Raw genomic sequence first — 21,388 nt, 5'->3', positions numbered from 1 at the left:
TAGTGTTTCCCATCCCAAGTAAGCATTTTTGCACAGAGCTTTCTGACCCATCTGAATTAGAAACTGGGAAAGAGCAACTTCCTGGCTGACTGATTTCTCTTCTTTTGCACATCTAAATGTGTTAAACTTAAGTACATAATTTCCTTCAAAATCTCTCTCCAATCGATAACATTTACCAGTAAGAATTTGCACCTGCTTTGGATGTGTGAATTTGGGTCTTATGTGAATTTTTTTTTTTTACCTTGGTGTAGGAGGAGCACACGGGAGTCCTATTATTCCATGAATCTGCAAGGGTAGTAATAGAAGAGATTAATGAATTTATGAGGACATTGGGGAGGCTCATAATCAAGTTTGAAAGGAAATTCAGAGAGTAAGGGCCTAACTTTTTTTTTTTCCCCAAATTAAAAATATTTTAGTGACTGAGCAAGTAGTTGTTCGATGTCTTAATAGCTGTTGTGTTCACTAATCTATATATGGCATGCAATGTCTCTTATAAAGTTTATACTCTTATTATCCAGATGTATTTCCTGATACCTCTTATTTTTAGTTATTTGTTATTTATTTGACCAAAATTACAGCCCTTTTATTATATTTAAAGAATTTTCCTTCCTTTTCTTTGTTAATGGATCTGTATTATAAAAGTTTATACTTGTGAAATACCAGCTTTCTGTGTTGGCATCTGCATCGTATTTCATTATTAACAAAAATCTAGTTTAAACTTTCTTTTTAGCAGAAAAATGGCTTGTGGATTTTAGCAACTTAATATGAGACTACCTTGCTAAACTAAAAAAAAAAAAAAAAAGGATAAGTTATACAGTAGAAAACTTAATACTTTTTTCCCTGATTTCACAGGCTTCAGGGATTCATACATGTCTGATTTGATGAAGTTAACTTTTAGATAAAGTCTCTTTCTCAGAAATTTGTGTCCCATTCTTTTCTCTGTGGTACTTCCAGACTTCTCCTGGATTGTATCATTAGCTAAATTTTGCTGCAGGAACTTTTATACCGACCAAGACTTCTTGGGTGGGGCATTTTGGTAAGTCATACAGTTGTTTCCTGTTCTTGGACTGAAGGGGCAGTGCCTGCTCTAAATTACCTGCTTACTACTTTTGCCAAGAACATCAATCTTCTCTTACTATTTATTATGTTACTTTGTGAGCCTTCTTTTGAGACGGGCAGAATTTCGGGTACTGATCTGAATGGGGGTCTTCACGGATCTCCAGGCGTTTGCCACCGTTTTTTAAGTAACTGTTGTCCGCTTGGCTGGTTTTAATACCCATCTGCATGAAGCAGGGCAACTTTCACCTCCAACTCAAAAATGTGTTTTGCCATAGTATCTTATGTTAACCCTGTGTAAGGATCTATCTAACACAGAAGCTACTTATTAGATTCCATCTAGCTGCTTCTGTTTTTAAAAATAAAAGCCATTTAAAATTAGTAAAAATAAAAAAAACACAATCAAGCATTGTGAAGTATGATATCAAACTTTCATTACATTAACTCTTTTGGACAGCTCTTCCAAAATGAGATCTGTTCATGTTCATTCACTCCAAACCTACCTCCAGTAAACTGCCCAAAGTGGGGGATCAAAGCAGGCATAGTGCTGAAGGCTTGTGTGTTCAGACAGTTTGGCACAGGCTAAAAGCTTGTTCTTTCTTATAGTAAGCCATGGGCAGATGTCCATTAGGAATGATTAGGCAAAATTTATATAAAAGCCTTGTAAAATGTAGTGTTTTCTTACTTGAGAAGTTTTGTGTGGGTGTGTATTTTTTTTCTAAATTTATAAACCCTGGCTTTTGCCCTTGTCCGGTAGAGACTGCTTACCCACCCTTTTCCGTTTCCAGGCGGATTGCTTTTCTGTTATTTCAGTTCTGTAACTTTCTCCAACACTGTCCTCTTTTGCGTATTATGAACTGCTTGCAATAACCCTTTCAGTGCTGGTGTCATCTTTGCCTTATATCAGGACTGGCTTTTGTATTCAGTAAAAAAAAATCTCCTCTTAAGAGTAAATTAAAGACTTTTCATGTGTTCCTTATGGCTTTCTGTTTGTATATCAGGCATGTGCTTTGGCTTACGTTGGTATAGTGGCCATTGTAGTGTCCTCAAAAAAAGTTGTTTCTTCTTCTCCCCAGCCCACCCCCAATACCAAACCAAATAGATGGAGGACTGAAATGGGATTTCTTAACAGATTTGGCAAAGAAGTATTCCTTCAGTTCTGAAGCTGATGCAGTACTGTCTTCACGTGCAGAATGAACTAGCAAAACTTCAGTAAAACGTGTTTATTTCCAGATATGTCTTATAGCCAAACTTTCTCTTCTCCTCCTCTTAGAAAAGATTACTTAGTTATTCATTCTCGTCCAGCAGCAATTGATATTGACGTGTAAGCTGCTTGTTTCTGTAGTATTAGTGTTTAAATTATGACTGCGTTAGCTAAGTAGTTAAGTATATGTAAAATTAGCCTGATTCACCCAGTTTGGTGCCCTGTTTGGTCTATAAGCTAGTATAAAGTGTATGTAAGTATATAATCAGACCGAAAAAGTAGAATCAAATTTATTGTTTGTGAAAATTCAGCATTTCATTATTTATCCTAGGAATTAACTTGGCCAGTCCTTTAGTGCAAATTAGGATGCAAAACTGTGGAAAGCAAGGACAAGCAGTAGTTCAGCAGAAGTTTTCCAGAAGGAAGTAAGTTATTCTCTTCAATAGTGGGACATATGCCAAATTCAAATAGAAATTTTCAAAAACACTAGATGGAGTGGGTCAAGAATACATGTATAAGATAACGTTACATGCTGTAGCAGTAACTTTCACATATGTGAAAAAGCTATGACCCTGGTAAATAGGGTGCATGTGGGCACACTGTCTCCTCTCTTTCCTGACCAGATGTGGAGGATTGAGGTTGCTAGCGAGTGTTTCTTTTTAGATGTAGAAAGATGTTTCATTCATATGCAGAACTTCCTCTGGATGAGTAATTAAATCCTGAGTGTACTGTAATCCCTTCCAAGTAGTAGAGTGACTAGCTATTCTCTTCTGTCCCCGGCTTTTTATTTAACCTGTACGTTTCCTTTTTTTTATAGTAATTGAAGCAGTGGTCTTTTAACACTGTTTTCAAAGTAGCAAGTGGCTGGGAGACAGATGAAAATGGTAAGTCACCCATACTAATTTCTTGTATACAAAGAACTGTACTTTGAGCTACCTTCCAGAAAAACTGGACCAAATGGTCCTGTTGAAATTCCTCTCAGAAGCAAAGCAGTAGTTAGATGAATGTTTAGCCTGGGAACAAATAAACCATGATAAAGTACATAGATTCTACTTGGGGAAAGAAATAAGAGAGAAATGGACTGTAAGAATGCTTTACTCTTTAGAAGGGATCCTAAAGAGATGTAAATATAGTTCCCCTCCTCCCATATGTTTTCACCACAGTAACGATGATGTAGCTTGTGAATGCTGTCTGGAATGTGTGTATCTAGAGAGAGGGAAGTGTTTCTTTAGGTGCAGCTGACTGAAAATACAGCAGGAGACTTTAGCTTGAGTGTAGCATGTTGTCCCACCATAAACTGCCTACCTACTTCAGAGAGTTTACTGTCAGTATTTTTATGTTGACTAAAAACAAAGGGTTTTTTTGGTCTTTGCTAAGCAAACGCATTTCTCCAGAAGACCTTTCTGAAGCAGGAATTCATTGTTTCTGAAGCAGTTGTGTTGGCAAGCAGACTTTCACTGTGTTTTTGTGGTAAGTTCTTTTGTCCATGATAGCATTTAGGAATCCCAGCATCAATGTGGCTGGCTCTGGGTCTGATTGGACAGTTTATATTTAGTTGCTGGTTTCCTATAATAGCTTTCAGATGGAGATGTTAAAGAACACATACCCTTGTGCTGCTGTAATCCCTGACAGAGAATGGGGGAGTGAAAAAATAAAAAGCACTGATATGTTTCAGCAGAGGTAGAGTTTGGAAAAAACAGCAGCTGCTAGAAGCAACGGAATGCTGAAATTTATTTTTAAGAAATGAGGTAGCTAGTAAAAACAAAATGTTCATAAAATCAGTGGGAACTTCACTTAAATTTTGCATCCAGAAAGGAGCTTAAGTAGCAGCTGGGGAAAGGTGCATTTTTTTATTTAAAAAAAAATGTGATTCTTCAGTTTACGGTAAGTGGTAGCCAATTGCTGCTAAATAAACTAATAGTCACCAAACACTAGCTCTCGATCAACTCTTGTGTCCTGTACGGCTGGTGCAGTTCCAGTGCAAATTAGTATGCATTCAAAAAAATACATTGTTAGATACACTTTAATTATAGTCTCAGATGCATCTTATGAGTAGGGAATTATTTGTGTCCGTTATAACTCATTTACTCGGAGGCTATGTTTAAGACTGCCTCTCAGAAGGTTTTCCCCAGAGATCTTTGCTTCTAAGAAGAAAATTGACTTCAAGTTTTGGCTTGAACCAGAGTTTACATTGAATTTAGAAATAAATTTAGAATTTAGTATGCCTTTTGATTTCTATATTAGCTTTAACATTTTTCTTCTCTAAATTAAGCAAATAAATCATTCCACTTTTTGGTAAACTTCTCAGCTCATGTCTCTGCTCCATCCAGCACTGATATGCAGTTGGCTGTAAGGACCCAACTTCGAGCTTTTGTGTGGCATACTTCACCTTCACAGGCAGCAGGGCCTGTCCGTAGCAGCTCATAGAATCAGTTCCTGCCAACATGTAGGTGGGATCTTTGTAGAGTTGATGGTTGAGCAGAACATGAAGTCCAATTCTTTCTCATGATGTATCATAAAAGCAGAGTGCTGCTACCACTATATTGTACCTCTTTGCAGTCCTGGACAGCATAACTTTTTTTTTTTTTTTTAACCTTGGAAAAATCTAAAGCATGCTGTAGTCTGGTTCTGTTTCAGCTAATTTCTCTCATGTGGTTACCTAGCACAATTTTCATTCTTTATTCCAGCTAATAAAGGGAGGAAATCACAGAAAGGTAGAACTGAAAAATACCTATAGCGATCACCTAGTCAATCCCCAGCCCCAGAGCAAGATCATCTCAAAGGCCTACAATAATGGAGACTCAGTAATGTATTCCTGTGTCACTGTACTTAGTAAAAAAGAAATTCTAATACTAACCTGTTTTGTTTTTTGCTTAGTTCAAGTCCATTACTTTATGGTGGATAGAGCAGGGGCATGAAGAACATCATTTCCTTTCTCTTTACAGCAGCACTTTACATTCTTGAAGGCTGTTATACTGTCGTCTTCCCTCAGTTTCTCATCTTTGGAGTAGATAAGCATGCTTATTGGTGTCCCCTGGACTCCCGCAAACTCTGCATGCGTCTTGAACTAGGGTGCCCAGAGTTGGAGACTGTACTCTCCATGAGGCCAGACAGATGCTGAGAATTACTTTGTATCTTGCAGACTCAAGATGTTCATACAGTTCAGTCTCATTGCCTTTTTTATCAACAGTGTGGCATTACTGATTTCTTCAGCTTGTTATCCCTTGTAACCTTTTTTTTTTTTTTAAACCTTTCAACATTTGTGATCTAATCAATCCCTATGTTAGTATAGTTGATTATTCCTGCCCCTGTAATCTCCGGCATTTAGTACAAAATTAAACAATTCTTCTTATTTGTAGGCTGCTTTTTTTTTTTTTTTTTCTTAACTGCTAAATTTTCAGATAACAAATCTTGGAGAGACTGCAAGGACAACACAAAGACAGGATCAGGATGAGAATTCAGAGTTTGACAAACATACTGTCTTCAGTCATTCAGGTCATTAAAATACAGAATAACAGTGTACCCAGGCCAGAGTTCTGTGGGACTGTACCCGTTGCTTCCCTCTGTTTAGGCAGTAAATAATGAATTAATCTTTGCTTATGGCTAGCAAACAGTTCTCCCATTATCTTAGTTTTTTTCCATCTAGGCCACAAGTGACATTCATTTTTTAAAATGTTTTCAAGTGATTTCTTTTACTTCAGTCTCTGTGTGTTGATTTGCTCAGTCAGTAAATGATCAATAATTACCTGGAAACATTTTCACTTTGTATAACAGATTCAGCCCTCTACTCCAGAAGTTATGCTGTGCATCTGTTTAGTTCACAGCTATCAGGGAATGGTAGGAAAGGAAGGAAAAAACCCTAATCAGTGTGATCATGTGGTTTATGCAGGGCAGCCTGCCCAGGACAGGACTGCTAGAGGATATTCTTTGCAGTTTTCAAGCGTGACTTTAGAGCTGCCTGTTTTTACCTTTCTTTCTACAAAGAAAATAAACCTCTTAACTGCTATTTAATTGTATGTTCCTTTCCCCATTTATTGTTTTCAACTTGATATTAAAAAAAAACCAGCACCTCTGGATAGTTGTTATTTAGGGCTGCTTGTTTATTTGCCTTCTAGTCTGAGGACAGTGACCAGTACTTGAGTGATGGTCGCAGCAGGGCTCAAGGGAAGGAGGGAATATATCTGAAGCTGCTTGCAGACTAATTGGAAGAAGAGAAGCCTACCAATAAAGTACAGTTTTCAACAAGGTTCATTCTTGCAAATGCAGGGTGTGGTTAAGCTATTTTATTTGCCCCCTTTCTCCATTATTTTGCGCTTCCTTTTCTTGGTGGTTTCTAAGATTTTGTAGGAGGTGGGTTGGGGATATTTTACACCTCCAGACTCTTGTTTGGCTGCAGACAGTTTCCTCTGGGCTTCCTGCTAATTGGCTCTAGTGGCAGTTTCTCATTGTTCCTTACTGATGACTCAGAGAGACAGGAAAGAGATCCCCTGATTAACAAAAAGCACAACCACCAAACAGGTGCCTCTGTTCTAGTTAAGCAGAGGACAAACCTCCTCATTCTGGATTTTTTCCTAAGATTCTTATCTGCAAGTATGAGACTCAAGAGAAATGGTTCATACACGCTGAATGGGTAAGAAATAAACTGCATCCTCTTTTGAATCTTCGTCATTAAAACTGCCTGAAAACTGTAGCCTTTATTTTTCTTTCTAGTGAAGGGTTATGTGAAATAACAACCAAGTGTTTTGTCTTTAAAGTAGTGGAGGGTCACAATATATGACATGCACAGCTTATTTAGCTTGCTTTCTTTGGCATTTTGTTAGCTTTGCTTTCAAAGTATAGGCATTTGGAAATGAGGTGGGGGAGGGTTAGAGCTGCTTGTGCGTTGAAATGAGGTGGATCTGATCTAACAGTGGAAGAAACTCCTGCTCAGTAAAAACACCAAAGCATTAGAATAGTGTGATTCCAGAAGAGAGGTCTTGGGGTAATTATTCTCCTAAGTGTTTATGCATATGCCCCATACTTTTGCTAAAAACAAGGGCGCAAGTCATTAAAAGTGATGCTCCCTCTGTAGAGAATAAGGATGACTTGAAAATTAGTCAGTCTGAACAATTTAGGTGAATTTCAAGTACTGAAAACTACTCTGAATTATCTTGCTAGTTTTGTGGTTCAAAAAATCCTGATTTTTCTCTTTGGTTACTGTTAAATCCTCTCAGTAACCGAGGACATACAGTTACTGTAAAGAACTTAAATAGATTTTCTTTTTTTTAAGGAATCTTAACTTTTTTATAGTACTTAAAAATAGAGAAATTTCAAGTGAAAGTATTTTTGTGTGTTTGCATTTGATTTGACTAGTGCAGATGTGCTGTATGTCTTCAGATGAAGTAGGTTTGATTTCTTGGCACAGTATACCTAATCTAAGGGGGATTTGTATTTCTTTCGTGTAGCTATGTTAACTGCTTGCGGTATCATTTTACTTTTAACCTACTACAATGAGTAAGCATTTCGATAAGTGCTTCATGGTGTAATTGGCTTAGTGCTTCATCCCTGAAAAGCCCGGTTATATTCCAGAGTACAGCTGGAGAGTTAGTGGCTTTAAACTGGTGGCCCATTGCACAGTTGGTCACGACTGGCAGACTCTGCACAGAGAAGGATATAGTGTTGCAAGCAGATCAGATGGGAAATATTTTGGCAGTGTTTTTTTCAGCTAGTCTGCACTGTTTTTGCCTACGCTGGCTTGCACATGCCCAGTTACAAAGGTCCTTTACTTTGCTGGCATATGTTTAAATTTGATATATTTTTTAAATATGACCACAGATTAGGTTTTTAATAGCAATGTAGTTGCATACTAACATCTTTCTAACTTATGTTTAACTTTCTTATCCCTGTCATAAAAATTCCATTATCTGACTCTAAACAAAACCAAACATAATTGAAAGTTGCTCTCTTACAGTATAAGCATACATTTATACAGTAGACATGTATACAGTAAGAGGAGTTTGTCACTGAAGGGGATTGAGTTTGTATTAGATAGAAGTTAAGAATATATTAGCATCGGTTTTGGTTTTTGGCTGAGTTTTTGACAATTTGAGAGATTATCTTAATTTAGAGAGTTGATTAAAAATGGTGACTGAAATACGAAATACAATGCATACCGCTTACGTTGATAGAATTTTTTAGTTTTCAATTACATATGGGAAGAACAATCTGTTTAACTGATTCTGAGGTTTATTAAAAATGAATGCATATGTGGTATAGAACTTAAGGGAAATAAATTGTGCAAGATTATTTTGTGCATCTGTTTTGCCTTGTTCTACCTTGCAAGGTGCTGCATAATCATTTTAAGGAATTTCTCTTCTTGTGGCCCAGTGAATACCTGGTATAACATTTTATCGCAGTTCATTTGACTCGAAGTATTATGTTACAGGGAGTAAAACCCGTGGCACCCAAATGCTTGCATCAAAAAGGAGCTTCAACGTTGAGTTTGTGGGATTCTCCAGTATTATCTGATTTTAACATGCTGATGTGCTTTGCTCTATTAAACAGCAGATGCTAAGGAGTGAATTTATCTAATTAAATAAATTCCTTTTATGTTTATCTCTTGCCTGGATGTTTTAATAACACAAGGTAATGGAAAAAGAGCTTGAAATGTTTTCCTGTTCAGCTTAAACTTTTGGCTTGTCAGCAGAAAGGCTTGTTTTGATCCTTAGAGTTTTTTGTTTGGGACACCGTGTTCCATTTGTCAGGTGGAGTGGCATCCTGTCGCGTGGGTCACTTGAGGAGAGGAGAGCGCGGTGTTTTGGAACGTTGTATGTCAAATACAAACGGTTACTTAAGCAGGTATCTGCAAATGGCAGGAAGATAGTTACAGAAGGATTACTGCTTACAATATAGTGCATGAAAACTGTCAGCTTCTGTTGTTTAAAAAATAAAAAAAAAGTGGGTTGTACAGTCAAATGTGAGTACCTCAAAATAATCAGCACGTTCAGAGGTGCAGGCACAGAATATGGAGATAAACTTCCTACATGAATTCTGAATCAGATAAGGTGATGTTAGACCAAATATGTTTTCAAATGTTAAAATATGGATGTCGTGTATAAGAACAAGAGGAATGAATTTTTTACATCAAAAGTCAGCTTGTCTGGGACCTTTCTTCTGTATAATATCTTCTTTTTTTGTCTGTAGCTATCAAACTTTATGTAAATATTCATATTCGAGGGTGTAAGTTAGTATTTGGGGGGGCAGGAACCTCTGTTTAAAACCTCAGCTTTTAAAAGAAAATGCAACTACTTTTTCTGTTTGCATACTGTATACGAATGTACTTAAAGGATCAAAAAATGTATGTTAAATCAAAACAATTGTTAACTTAATTCAGGAGAGTTTGAATGAAATAAGCAGTTGTTGACTTACGTGGAGATGTCAGTGCCGTCACGACTATTAAATTGTCACTGATATTTTTCCTCTTTTGTTGGAAACACTCTCTGTTGGACTAAATTTCTAAAGTTCATATCTTTGCTTACTTCTTTTGAAGAGAAGAATAGCCATTTCTGTGCTTTTTAGAAAACCAGGCAAAAATATTAGTTATATTTGCATATGTCATTTTGTTCTTAAAAAGTAAATAACTCATTAGATGCATTTGTCACAGAGATTGTTTTTTCAAGCTCTCGATGTTGTTTTTAATTTAGGAGATTAAACTTTTTTTTTTTTTTTTAAAGTGCTTTGTCTTTGCCAGTGATCTTGACACAGGATTTTTCTTGTGCATGTAATAGCCAGAGATTTATTTTTTTCTGTGTATGATAGAATTAATGATTCCACAGCAGTTTAAAAAGTTAGCGTTCTCACTGATAATCCCCCAGAACTCTCTACAAGCACACCAAAATATGTTCTAACTAACCTAAATTAAACCACAGGGATAGAGTAAAATTAGCAATTTTTAGAAGTAGAGAGGGAAAACCAACTTTAAACAAAATTCTGAGTAACGTTCAATCCTAACCTATACAAAATACTCTATTCTTTTTTTTTTTAATATGTTACAATATATTGAGCAAAAAAATATTTTATTTTGAAAATACACTTTCTCTTGATATTACTTCTTCCTATTTGGCTTTACTTAGGAAGTGCATTGAAATGCCCCGCTCCTGATACCTGAGTAGTTATAATTTTGGGTCAGGCCTTTCCCACAACTACTTTTACTCCATGCTTTCATTCTGTTTCCGTAAAAGTGTTTGCTCTTCCTACTATTTTGCATCTAACTTGCTATAGTTTTTACATGCTAATTGTTTCTTATGTCACACTGAAGCCAGCTCTGCAGCTGTTTTACCTGGAGCTGAAAGAGACAAGGTTTATAAATAGTTCATATTTTGTTCTACAGTATCAAATGGGACCAGATTTAAGTTTTAATCAGTTTTTTTTCTTTAGTTACTGGAAGATGTGATAGTAATATCAACTAAAAAGAGTGGTAGAAGAAGTCCAGTCTCTGAGATGAAGTGGTTATGGGAAGACCCTTACATCTTTTGCGTAAAGATGCTCACTTTTCCTTTTAATACATCCTTCTTGGATATTACAAAGTATTGCCCAAGACTGCAGGTATTTGGGCCAGTTTTCAGGAAAATTATGACTCTTGCTTTTAATGCTGCTTGTAAACAAAGAACTGCAATAGGAGTAATCACAATAATTAAGTTTTTCTTTGCATATAATTTTGTCAGCTACTGATTGCACTTTGTGAACTCACAAAGGAGAGGAAGATTGCAAGGGGAACTAAGATACTGGAAAGTATTTTCAAACCTAATACCAGTTAAAAGCTCCCCCTGTCCTGACCTGCTCTCATATTCCATTCCAACCCTAGTTGACGTTAGCGTTAGAACTGCACACACACAAAAATTGGAAACTCGTATGTAGTCTGGAGTTTTACTTGTAAACTGAATGATATACAGAGATTTTTGTTGAGCTAGTCTCACTGATCATGGGCATGCTTACTTTTGCTTTTTTAAGAGGTAAAGGTTATGCATGTTTGTGGGGACAAAAAGGTCTAGTGCTGAGATTCATCAGAGGCCACCGAGTGAGGAGACCAACCTTATCTTGCCGAGACCGAAGTAAAAATCTTATTGCCAGCATCTCTTTGACAATGTTGTTAAATCAGCTTTGCTATTACGTACTAACCGGCAGTGTGCTGATTATATTTCTTTGCACTGCATAATTTCTTTTTACAGACAATCATTTCTGAATGTCGTCTTAACTTGGATGATGTCCCTTTATTTGCTTGGCGCTGTGTTTATTGGCAGTGTGAAATGCACCAGTGCTGTAATTGTTTCAGTAAAATTCTTCTCTTTGCAAATGCTGTTTTTTTAATCTTCTCTCTTTTCTCTTTAGCCCTTGGAGTTACAGATAGTCAGCATAAGTCTTTGCACACTGGTGAGGTGTCAAATAACAAATATTGTTTATTACACATCTGCTTCCACTTCCACTGTCTTTTTGTCCTACTGAGTTAGTTTAAGGAAGAGTGTAAATCTAAGCTTGCGTTTTAAGAGCTACAACCTCAAGCTACCAAAAGAAATACACAGCTTGAACTTTGGTAGTGTGATCTAAGTTTTCTGTGCCTTTCTAAATCATTATATGTGAGCCTACAGGTTCTTAATCCCTTTATAGTGCTGGAGATAGAACTGTGGCCGAGCTGTTTTACTTTCACAGTGGCGTTGCCCAGAGTAGGAAAGCTTTTCTGGAGAGTTAAAGAGCTTGTTCAACTGTGGAAGTGAAGAGCTCCTTTGGGCAGCTGGCAACTTGGTTACCTTGCTTCAAGTATCATAAGATACACTGGCAAAGGCTCTCCTTAGTAAAACTGCGCCTGATTTGGGATTTCTGATGGCACTGATCTATGAGCCACATGATGCCTCCTTACTCTCTTCTGATTGGCAGAGCTATTGTGACAAAGCTATGCAGTGTTCAGTTGGCTTACAATATTTTCTAAATCACTGCGCAGATCGAGAAACTCAAAAATTAAATAATTATTATTAAATAATTTTAGCTTCCTTCTGTTCCCTTATCTGATTCTGCACTGCTGAATAAATGCCTAGAGGCATGTTTTCCTGCACCAATTTAAGTGCAAAAGGAGTAGAGCTAGATTGTGCATTCAGAAGTCAGGCAAGGATGAGAGCTTGAAAATACAGTTTTTGCAGCCACCTTCTCAGATAGCACCTGTACTGCTGAGGAGCACTTGCTCAGCTTTCTTGAAAAGTTCTCCTTGTTCAGCCTCTGATAGCGATGGCTCAGCTGAGAATTCAGTTAGCTGAGATCTCCCGGCCAGTGCTCTTCCTGGGTCCTTCTGAAAATGCTCTTTGAGCTCCACTATGCATGGAGATCATGCTTTGCTACATTCATCTCACATATATGTGTATATGAAGGAGATTTTCACATAATTTTCACCTACTTTGATGACAAGTCCAGCAGGCGCACCTGATTCTCTTTATGTGCAATTCCCCTGTATGGTGCACAGCCAGGTTGTTATGTCTGCTTATCTTAATAATGCCACCTTTTTTCCCAGAAAAATTTAACCATCTAAAAGTGAGGATAATTCAGGAAAAACCTTATAATGTTTTTTACAGAAATAACATTTTATGCTGTAATGCCTTGTTTCTTATAAACTGGTATCACAACTTGAAATTACGATTTTTTCTAATATAGGCATTTCTGAAAATTTTCTTATTCTCCATTTCTCTCACAGTTAGAAAGTAGAGAGAATTGGATTTATGTAATCAAAGGCAGAAGTAACCCATGCCTTGAAACAAATTTGAGTTGAACAAGGAAGAATTATTTAGGAGTATCTTATGATTAATGGATGTTCAGTTGACTTTGATAAAATATTGTTGGCCCCAAAATCCATTTGCTCTGCTCCAAGCCACTGATTTTAACTAATGACTCTTGATTTTGAGCCAAGCTCTGAAATTGAAAAAAATATATTTTCCTCATGTGCTTCCCTCTTATACTGACACAAAACAAAGGAGGAAAAAGTCATATGTTCATTTTGTTGAAAAATGTGGAAATAAGAGCTTAATGAGTCTGCTCCAGAAGGCTTTTAAAAGTGTGATTGCAATTGCAAGAAAAAATAGTATTAAAGGATGTGACAAGCAGCTCATGAAAGCCTGTTTAAAATACCTCATCTGGCAGGCAGTAGTATAAATGCCCAAATGTCTTATCTGAGGAGAAGCAACTGTGAGAACTATTTTACAGTCCTCCCAAATTACTACAGTTCCTATCATTAAATAAAGGAAAAATCTGAGGGTAGTAATACAGACTGTTACCCTTGGAAAGTGCAGCAGAGTTTTGTCACACTAAGGCCAAAAACGTTGATTATCTGCTTCAGTTTTCCTTGGATTGGGACTTCATTTTTGGAGAGTCGTCTTTAAAGTGCTTTATGGTGTCAAAAACGTAAGCCAAGATGTAAGGCTAGCACTGCTGACTGAGCTCTGCCTGACTCAGGGTGATCTTACCGCTCTCTTAGTTAGAGATAGCTCTTTGAGCTCATCTGTAGCTTTAGTTATAGGTTTACTCTCTCCTTTTCAGAAGTTGACAGTGAGTTCATTCAGTATGCTTCAGTTACAAGGTGAGCTGATCTCTGATGCCTCTTTAGAATGCTCCTTGTTTTGGTTTTTGGTTTTTTTGGAGAGGGAGGGTTAATGCAACGTATGTAGGGGATGATGTTTCAGTAGTGTGAGGCATTTGTGAATATGTAGGCTGAAATTCATCTGATTTGAGGAAGATCTGATTGCTGAGTGTATAGAGAGAGAACAGCCTCTGAGGATCAACAGAATGTGGCAAACGTAATCGTTCACGAACAGGAGAAAAAGTTTCCTCTCAAAACTACTTAACATTGCCTCCTTCCCTTTTAGAGGATAAAAAGATTACGCTAGGCTTGTGCTGTATTATGAAAAAGGAGGAGTGTCAGGTTAGGGAGGAAACTTGTGTATTTGCTAAAGTGCGTCTTTCATGCCAGCGAGCAATAAAGTTTTACATTTGACTTTTTTCTCCCTTTCCATAGCTATTTACTGTTTGCACCTCCCAAACCTACAGCTACCTCAATCTTTAAGCTTCCTCTAAACCATTCATACTTTTTTTATTTTGTGCATTTAGAAACAGAGTAAAATTTGCCGTAGTACTTAAGTGTCTTTAATCTGACTTCACTGCTGAACTTGAACTAACTGAAGGCCCTGTAGAATGAGTCTACAAACAGCCTTGTAAGTGCTGCCAGGCATGTAGCAAAAGAAGCTTCAGAGATCCTTGCAGTCCCCTGCAAGTTAGGACTGAAGCCGTTAGGATATAATGAAGGAAGCTTTGGAAGAGCTGCAGTGAGCTCCTATGGTCAGGACAAGATTTCTGATCTAGCACCGTTTTCCATACCCAGCAAGGAGTGGAACCAGGAAGAGCTGGGTTTTTTTGACCGCTGCTGCTCACTCTGTGTCATGAAAGTCTGTTAGTGCTGGTTCTGGTTTGCTGTGCTCTTTTCAGCGTGCCACTTGAGAGAGAGATCCATCATACTTTCCTGTTTGCTCCGCTATAGCGCAGAGAGGTGTGGAGCCATCAAAAGCTGAACAAGGAGACTGACACTAAAAGCAAGGGACCTCAAGGCAGTAAGGCCGACACTCACCTTCATGTCACCACCTGATGACAATGACTCTTACTATTTGCAGCGATTCCAGTGCATTTCGACAGTGCTGCTACTGTCCACCTTACGATAAGGTGGTAGTATGTTCGTCCAGTAGAGAGGGAGAAGGAAACATGGTGCAAAATACCAAATGTTGTTCTAGAATTGTAATAGTAGATCTTCGAAATATATCTTCACCTTCGGGAAGGGGGTTTCTTTTGTGAAGATTGTGGATGATTTTTGTGTAACTGTTTCCTCTATATTTGGTCTCACTGTTCTGGCAGCATTTGTCCTACGTTGTAATAGTTCTGTTTTCAGGTATGTTTTCTTTGGGATTTTTTTGCATGCATGCAAAATGGTTTAAGCATTTTTATATTCATTAACAACATGTGTATAAAGATTTCAACTGAAAGCCTTATATGGGGAAAGTATTATAAACTCAATGCTTCTAAAGAGGAGATTTCATTAGAATTTGCACTGAGTCATTGTTGTATTATATTAACAGGACTGTTCCCAAATATGGATTTGGAACTGAGCCTTCTTCATGGCGAATGCTGCAGATGACTCAAGAAAAATATATATTTGAACTGAATATCAAATATTTCTTCGGGTAGCCTCTTGATCAGACAATTATTCAGTTCAGTGGAGAATGTAGTGTAGACTTAGCCTTGTAATATAATTCTGAAACTATAGTACTTTATGCCAGATTTTATTTCAACAGGAAAAAGTATTTGTTGTTTTTGTGTGAAAAATATATTTGCTTCAATGGAAGATTGTACAGTGATTAAGGATAAAAAGCTCAGGCTATAACATAGAAAGACGTTCGTTTTACTGCACGCTCTTAAATCTGGCTCGCTCAGTTAGTTTCCTACCTTTTGAGAGTATTTTAATCAAAGAATAACCTGCAGGAGTATATGTGCATTCACTCTTCACGAATGTTTAATTAGTTTCCACTGGACGTCTTACAGGATAAGAAGCACAGTTTCCACCAGAAGCAGAAATGCAATGCACTGTTGCAGGTCTCCTGTGCGATGCATAGTCTTCTACGCTCTCCTCTTTTTTTTTTTTTCTCTCATGCTATATACTTGGAAATGTCTCACTTTTTTAATATAAAACAATTGTGTAGTACAAATTCAAGGAAGCTGTCATCCTTGGTCTTGGACCAGAGTCTTGGACGGTGATAAATGCTCTTACAAGGATTTGCGTATTACAAATAAGTTGTTATCTCTACAACTATGGACCAGAACAGGGAACGGCAAAACACTTGATTGAGACTTGGAACTTTGTATTTGGCACCTTCTGTTGTCATTCTGTTTCCCCCACCCAAAGTCACCTGTGAGGTGGAGTATGCAATATGGTCAGGGATTTTAATGAAGGTAGTATGTATGCAGGGCAAGAAGTGCCCACTAAAAGTAGACACATAAGTTATCCGTTGTTTTACACTAAAACGATTAACGTCCTAATTTATAGCTCATTAATAATAATTAGGGGAGACCAAATTAACTCTAAACTTCTATACCAATTAGTGTGAACTGCAGCTTCAGTATCCTGATGTGCACTGGGGAGTTTATTTCCCCTTCTTGCCTCTAAGATGCTCTAGAGCTTTTTAAAGGAAAATCACTGTGAGATCATAACGAACACGTATGTAAAATATAGCCATGTTAAAAGCTTTCCCAATGAATTCAGACTTTCTGTTAAAACAGAACAAGAGTTTATTTTCTTCCTTGCATCCCTGTCAAGCTGTACCTGCAATAATGATGAGGTAAAGTGAGGTTTCTCTCACAGCTATATTAAGGTAACTCTTGCTTATGGTCCACTCTAAAGCCAAGAAAGCAAGACAAAGGAAAACCTGTTAATGATTTTATCTTTTATTCCCAAAACTCTGTCTAGCCAACTGTGCAGGATGAAACATCACTTGTTTCATTTTGTTGCTAGCTCAGCTAAAACAAAACGTGGGTTCTTCAACTTTTTCTGTGTGGGAGAGAACAGCAGCAGTGTTCATGGATGCTAAAGATAATTAAGCATCATACATTGGCAGGAAAGATCCTAATGAGAAACATTAGGTAGCGCTCAGCACCATGCTGACTTTCTCTGTATGTCAGGCTTTTTGGCTTGGGAGCTTTAGTTCATAGCAGGCTTACAGCTACAGTACTCAAAAAAAAAAAAAAAAAAAAGCATCGGAGCTGTTCTTTTTTCTTATCTTTGCTTTCCTGGTTGGTCTTTAATTACAGGTGTATTCTTGATACAGTAATGTTGCAGCTTTCTGAGGAGACTTTAATAATTTATTCACTGTAGGTTTGTAGGGCATATTATGTGCTTTTTGTAATGACTGGAGTTCACAGAACGCTTTGAAGAGCTACATTGACTATATGCTTAAATATTTTTGCAGGGGTTAAATACTATCTTGTAATATTGAGTGCTATCACTGCACTTCAGATTATTTCAACAAATCTTTTCAGCTCTAAAAAACTGTTCAGTCTGATCTCAACAAACAGACAAAAAATTAAGTAGCTATTCAACTGAAATAAATTAGATTTTCTAAAACTTCATTCCATCTTTTGACTAAGATAATTTTGATTTCTCAGTAGCTAGAATATGGCTTTTTGAGAGAGACTGACTATCCCATGCTCTTACCCAGTTTAGTGCTCTAATACTAGGTGATAGATTCTCTTTATGTGAAGGTTGATAATATATCAAACTTAGTGTGTGATGCAATAAAGTGGGAAGAGATCACTTCAGAGGATGCCAGTTGGAGGTCAGAGCTGTGTGTTAGCTTGCATAGCTCCAGGTGTTACTAAGGGTCTCAGGAATCACCTGAGCAGATATGGTGTGACATACCTCCTGCATTAGATTTAGCATGTTGCTGAAGTGCTGTATAAAGGAGCATTTTCCTTTCATTTGTGCTGTTTGTACTAACTATTCACTTCCTGAGTGACCTTTAACCATAGTCTAGAACACAAAAATAAAAAAATCGCTATTTTGAAAACTTTAATTTATCCACGTCTGTAATGCCTCTTTAATGGAAGAGTACTATACCTTAGGTTTGTGGTTTTTTCCTCCTGTCATCAATCTAGTAGGGACTGGAGAGATTTGAGCGTAGGCCGATTGTTGTTTCAGATAGGCTTTCACATTTGGAAGATTATCTTTTGGTAGACTTCTGCAGCCATTGTCAGGCTGCAGCATATGAAATGCCTTCTGGGGAATGCCTTAAACTTTGAAGCTGATGTTGATGCTTTCTGAGGTGAGCTGAGAGCATTGGAGCAGTGCAGTAAGAGTCATCACATGTTGTTACACACCCTGGGCCCTAATGCTGAAGGAGGTTGCCTGTGCTGGGAGTGGTTTGTTTCTTGCAGAGCTTGCCTGCCCCAAATTCCTGACTGATCCCCTTTCTTGTGTGGGAACCAACCCCGTGATGAGCTCCCTGTCATTGTCTTTGCAGCATCAGGAGATAGCAAAGGTGAAAAAAGGTAGGCAGCTATGGCACAGGGCAAGGCAGGAGAGAGTAAAGCCAACAAGCTGGAAAACTAGCTGAGGGTTCTTACTATGCTGGCAGACCCCTGGAACGAGTGGGGAGCTGGAGATTTTGGTGTACAGGAAAGGGAGGAGAATTGACAGAGGGGATACGTCTGAGTATGTCTTACCTGGACTGCACTGGCATAAGCTGGAACCCGTGGAATGTATGCTGTGATGGAGGAGTGCGTGGTGCATGCATGTTAATCACATTATGGACGTTTATGTTGGAGGCACACACTATAGCAAAGAACATTAAAACATTTTGAGAGCTGCTGATTAACTGCACTCCATAAACATTAAAGCTGTTCTTAATATAGGCAGCACACCCTATGACAGAGCTGGTTACCGAGTGTATTCAAGACATTCTGCCACATGACCACTTTATGATTAAAATTATATAAATATTACTCTTTTAAGGAAATTGTGCCCTCCTTGTGAGATGGAAAGCTTTTTAAAAGCTGTAGTGGTTCTGGAGTGTTTTAGAGAAAGCAATCTCATGCAAAATTTTGCATTTTAAATGTGGGCAAGGGCATCCCATGTGAAAACAAAAAGCAAGCTGCGTATGTTACGTTCATGGCACCCTCTCTGGCTAGGTGAGCATGTTTGTATTCCTTCACTGTCTTCCTTATCATCCACAGCTGTAGCTGCTCCCTTTTATTCAAGTTTTGGGATATTTTCCTATGGTGTTTTTCTTTTCCGCAGACCATGGCTACAAAGGCTTTCTACAAGTGTTTATAAAATAGCTTCTGGGCTTTTGATGTAGCTAGTCACAGAAATGTTCAGGCCCGGCTAGTGAGAAAGGCAGTCTCATAGATACTTAACTTTTGGATTTAGTAGGTTATTTTAGTGTTTCTTTGGGTAGCTTATACACAGGAAGTTTCAAACCACCTTCTCAGTATCTGTTTCAGTGGAGAGTCCCCCTGATCATGGTAATTCTTTTTCTGTTACTAGTTTCTAATATATGTTCCTGGAATATACATGATCAACGTGAAGATCTGTCTCTCAGACCTTCCAGACATGCAAATTACAGTTGTCAAGTAATGGGCATTCCTAGAAAATCCATGCAGTTTTCTGCCTAATGATTTTTTTTCCCCCTGAGCTGAATACAATATTGTTACTAGTTTATTCTTTCTAAAATGGAGGTATAGAATTAGTTGTGTGCTCTGGGGAGCTATATTCTGCACTTGAAACAGTATAGGCTCATTTATAAAAAAGGGATAAAAATGTCTAGCCATATTATAAGGTGCATAAGAACTAATTAACTTGTGCAGTTATGTATTATAAAAAGGCATATTTCTTTGCATTTGTTGCCATTATGTAAAGATGAATAAAGTCTGTGCAAGAGTCTAATCACCTGAACACTCAAGTGAAGAATGACTTTTACTTAAAATAACTGATTTTTACGTTTATGAGTAAGACTGCATGAAATATAAATACATATTAAAACAGCAGCAGCAGAGCAGGGTAAACATTGGTAAGTCCAGCCATCCTGTTGCTTACCTTAGAATAATTACTGGTCTGCATTTGAAGAACAAATCTTAATGTTGCCAAACTCCACCTTTTTCCTGCCGAGTCTGTATATGGGAGAGCCTTTTTAAGTGTCTGTTTCCTGTTTCCCAGACGAGGGAGGGAAAAAATGTGTTTTCCCCTTGTTCTGAGGAACAAAAGACAGGCAATGACTACATACACACATCAGCTGCTCCTGTGTCAGACTAAATGGGATTGTGCAAACAGCTGAAGGCTACAGAGAGTTCCTTAGTTTGACTCTTGGCAAAATGGAACATTGTTACAACAATCTATCTTACCATGGCTTATCTTGAAAGTTTTATGAGAGGGGGAACTGTATGAAAGGTCATAAAAAGAGCTGGACATGTGTTTTTTATTATGTCACTTTGACCCAATCTTTGAAGCATAGAAAAATTTGTCAATATCTTCTCTCTCTCTCTCTCTCTCTCTCTCTCTCTCTCTCAATCTCTCTCTCTCTCTCTCTCTCTTTTTTTTTTGTCAGCCTGGCTGCCCAAATCCCATGTTTGCAGTTTTAAGGATCAATTTTTGTCACAGATTATTGAGTTTTGAAGACTGAGTTTTGCAAGGAACGGAGGAAATAGTGGTGGGGAGGGAGCATATGCATAAGCCTCTCACAAAGTAATCGTAGCTCTTCTCAACTGTAACGCTAATTCATTTGTAACAACAATAAAAACTTACAGGATAAGAAGCACAGAATGATTTCTCTTTTGACTTTCAGAGAGAGATCAGTGCAGCCTTGGCAACTCTGTTTCCCCAAGTCTTCCTCCAATACCAATCTGTTTCTTCCGATTTTTACAGCTATTCAAATTCTAACTGTTAGTCCTCTAATCTAATACTTTGTATAGGAGCTGTTATGGCCCATGGCTGATGTGTGTGTATATATGAATGTCTTGAAAACAGATAATAGCATATCTGCTAATTAATTATTCCAGATTATGTGAATAAGAAATAGCTCCAGTCTTTTTCCACCATACATGATGAACATTATTTGTATTTATGCATCTGAATGTGAAAAAACAGATTGGAACTTATGTGTTTTAAAGTCAAATTTGCTGATATAGACGACTATAAAAAGGTAATTGCCATGAAAATTTTTTCAAAAATAATTTCCACTGCAACAGAGACTGCTTCAAACCAGTTAAGACTTCATGTCTTATCTTCACTCTCTCCCTTTAAGTAAAAAAGTTACTAATCTCTTAATCATGCTTAGCCTTTGCTCTCTTTGGGAGAATTTTGCAGTCAATAATACTGTACATAATCAACAGTGGAATCATAATGCTCAGATGCATATGATTGATAGAGGACAAATGGTAGAGTGTCACTATATGTATTAGCGAGGTCTGTGAATAAATAACAGCTTTCCTAAAATTGTTCAAGGATTAAAAGCATGATTTAGGGGTTTTTTAGAAGGTGATTGTGGAACTATTGGTTGCTTTTTTCTCTATTGCGCTCCTGAA

The 21,388-nt window shown here is 37.6% G+C and overlaps 1 protein-coding gene across 2 annotated transcripts in view; it reads left to right on the top strand.

The window, feature by feature from the left end:
• MOB2 (MOB kinase activator 2) overlaps nt 1-21,388 on the top strand; it is a 117,521-nt gene that overhangs the window by 47,923 nt on the left and 48,210 nt on the right. The window contains exon 1 of one of the 2 annotated variants that reach the window (XM_009674424.2): nt 6,791-6,890. The exons of the other annotated variant lie outside the window; for it this stretch is intronic. Within the exon in view, the coding sequence (XP_009672719.1) occupies nt 6,853-6,890 (38 nt within the window). The 5' untranslated portion in view covers nt 6,791-6,852. Of the gene's footprint in view, nt 1-6,790; nt 6,891-21,388 lie in introns of those variants that run through there. 2 annotated transcript variants of the gene reach the window in all.

Source organism: Struthio camelus, chromosome 5 (assembly GCF_040807025.1).
Source record: "Struthio camelus isolate bStrCam1 chromosome 5, bStrCam1.hap1, whole genome shotgun sequence".
NCBI lineage: Eukaryota > Metazoa > Chordata > Aves > Struthioniformes > Struthionidae > Struthio > Struthio camelus.
Note: the sequence above shows the minus strand (reverse complement) of the source record. Positions and strands in the feature narration are given on the sequence as shown.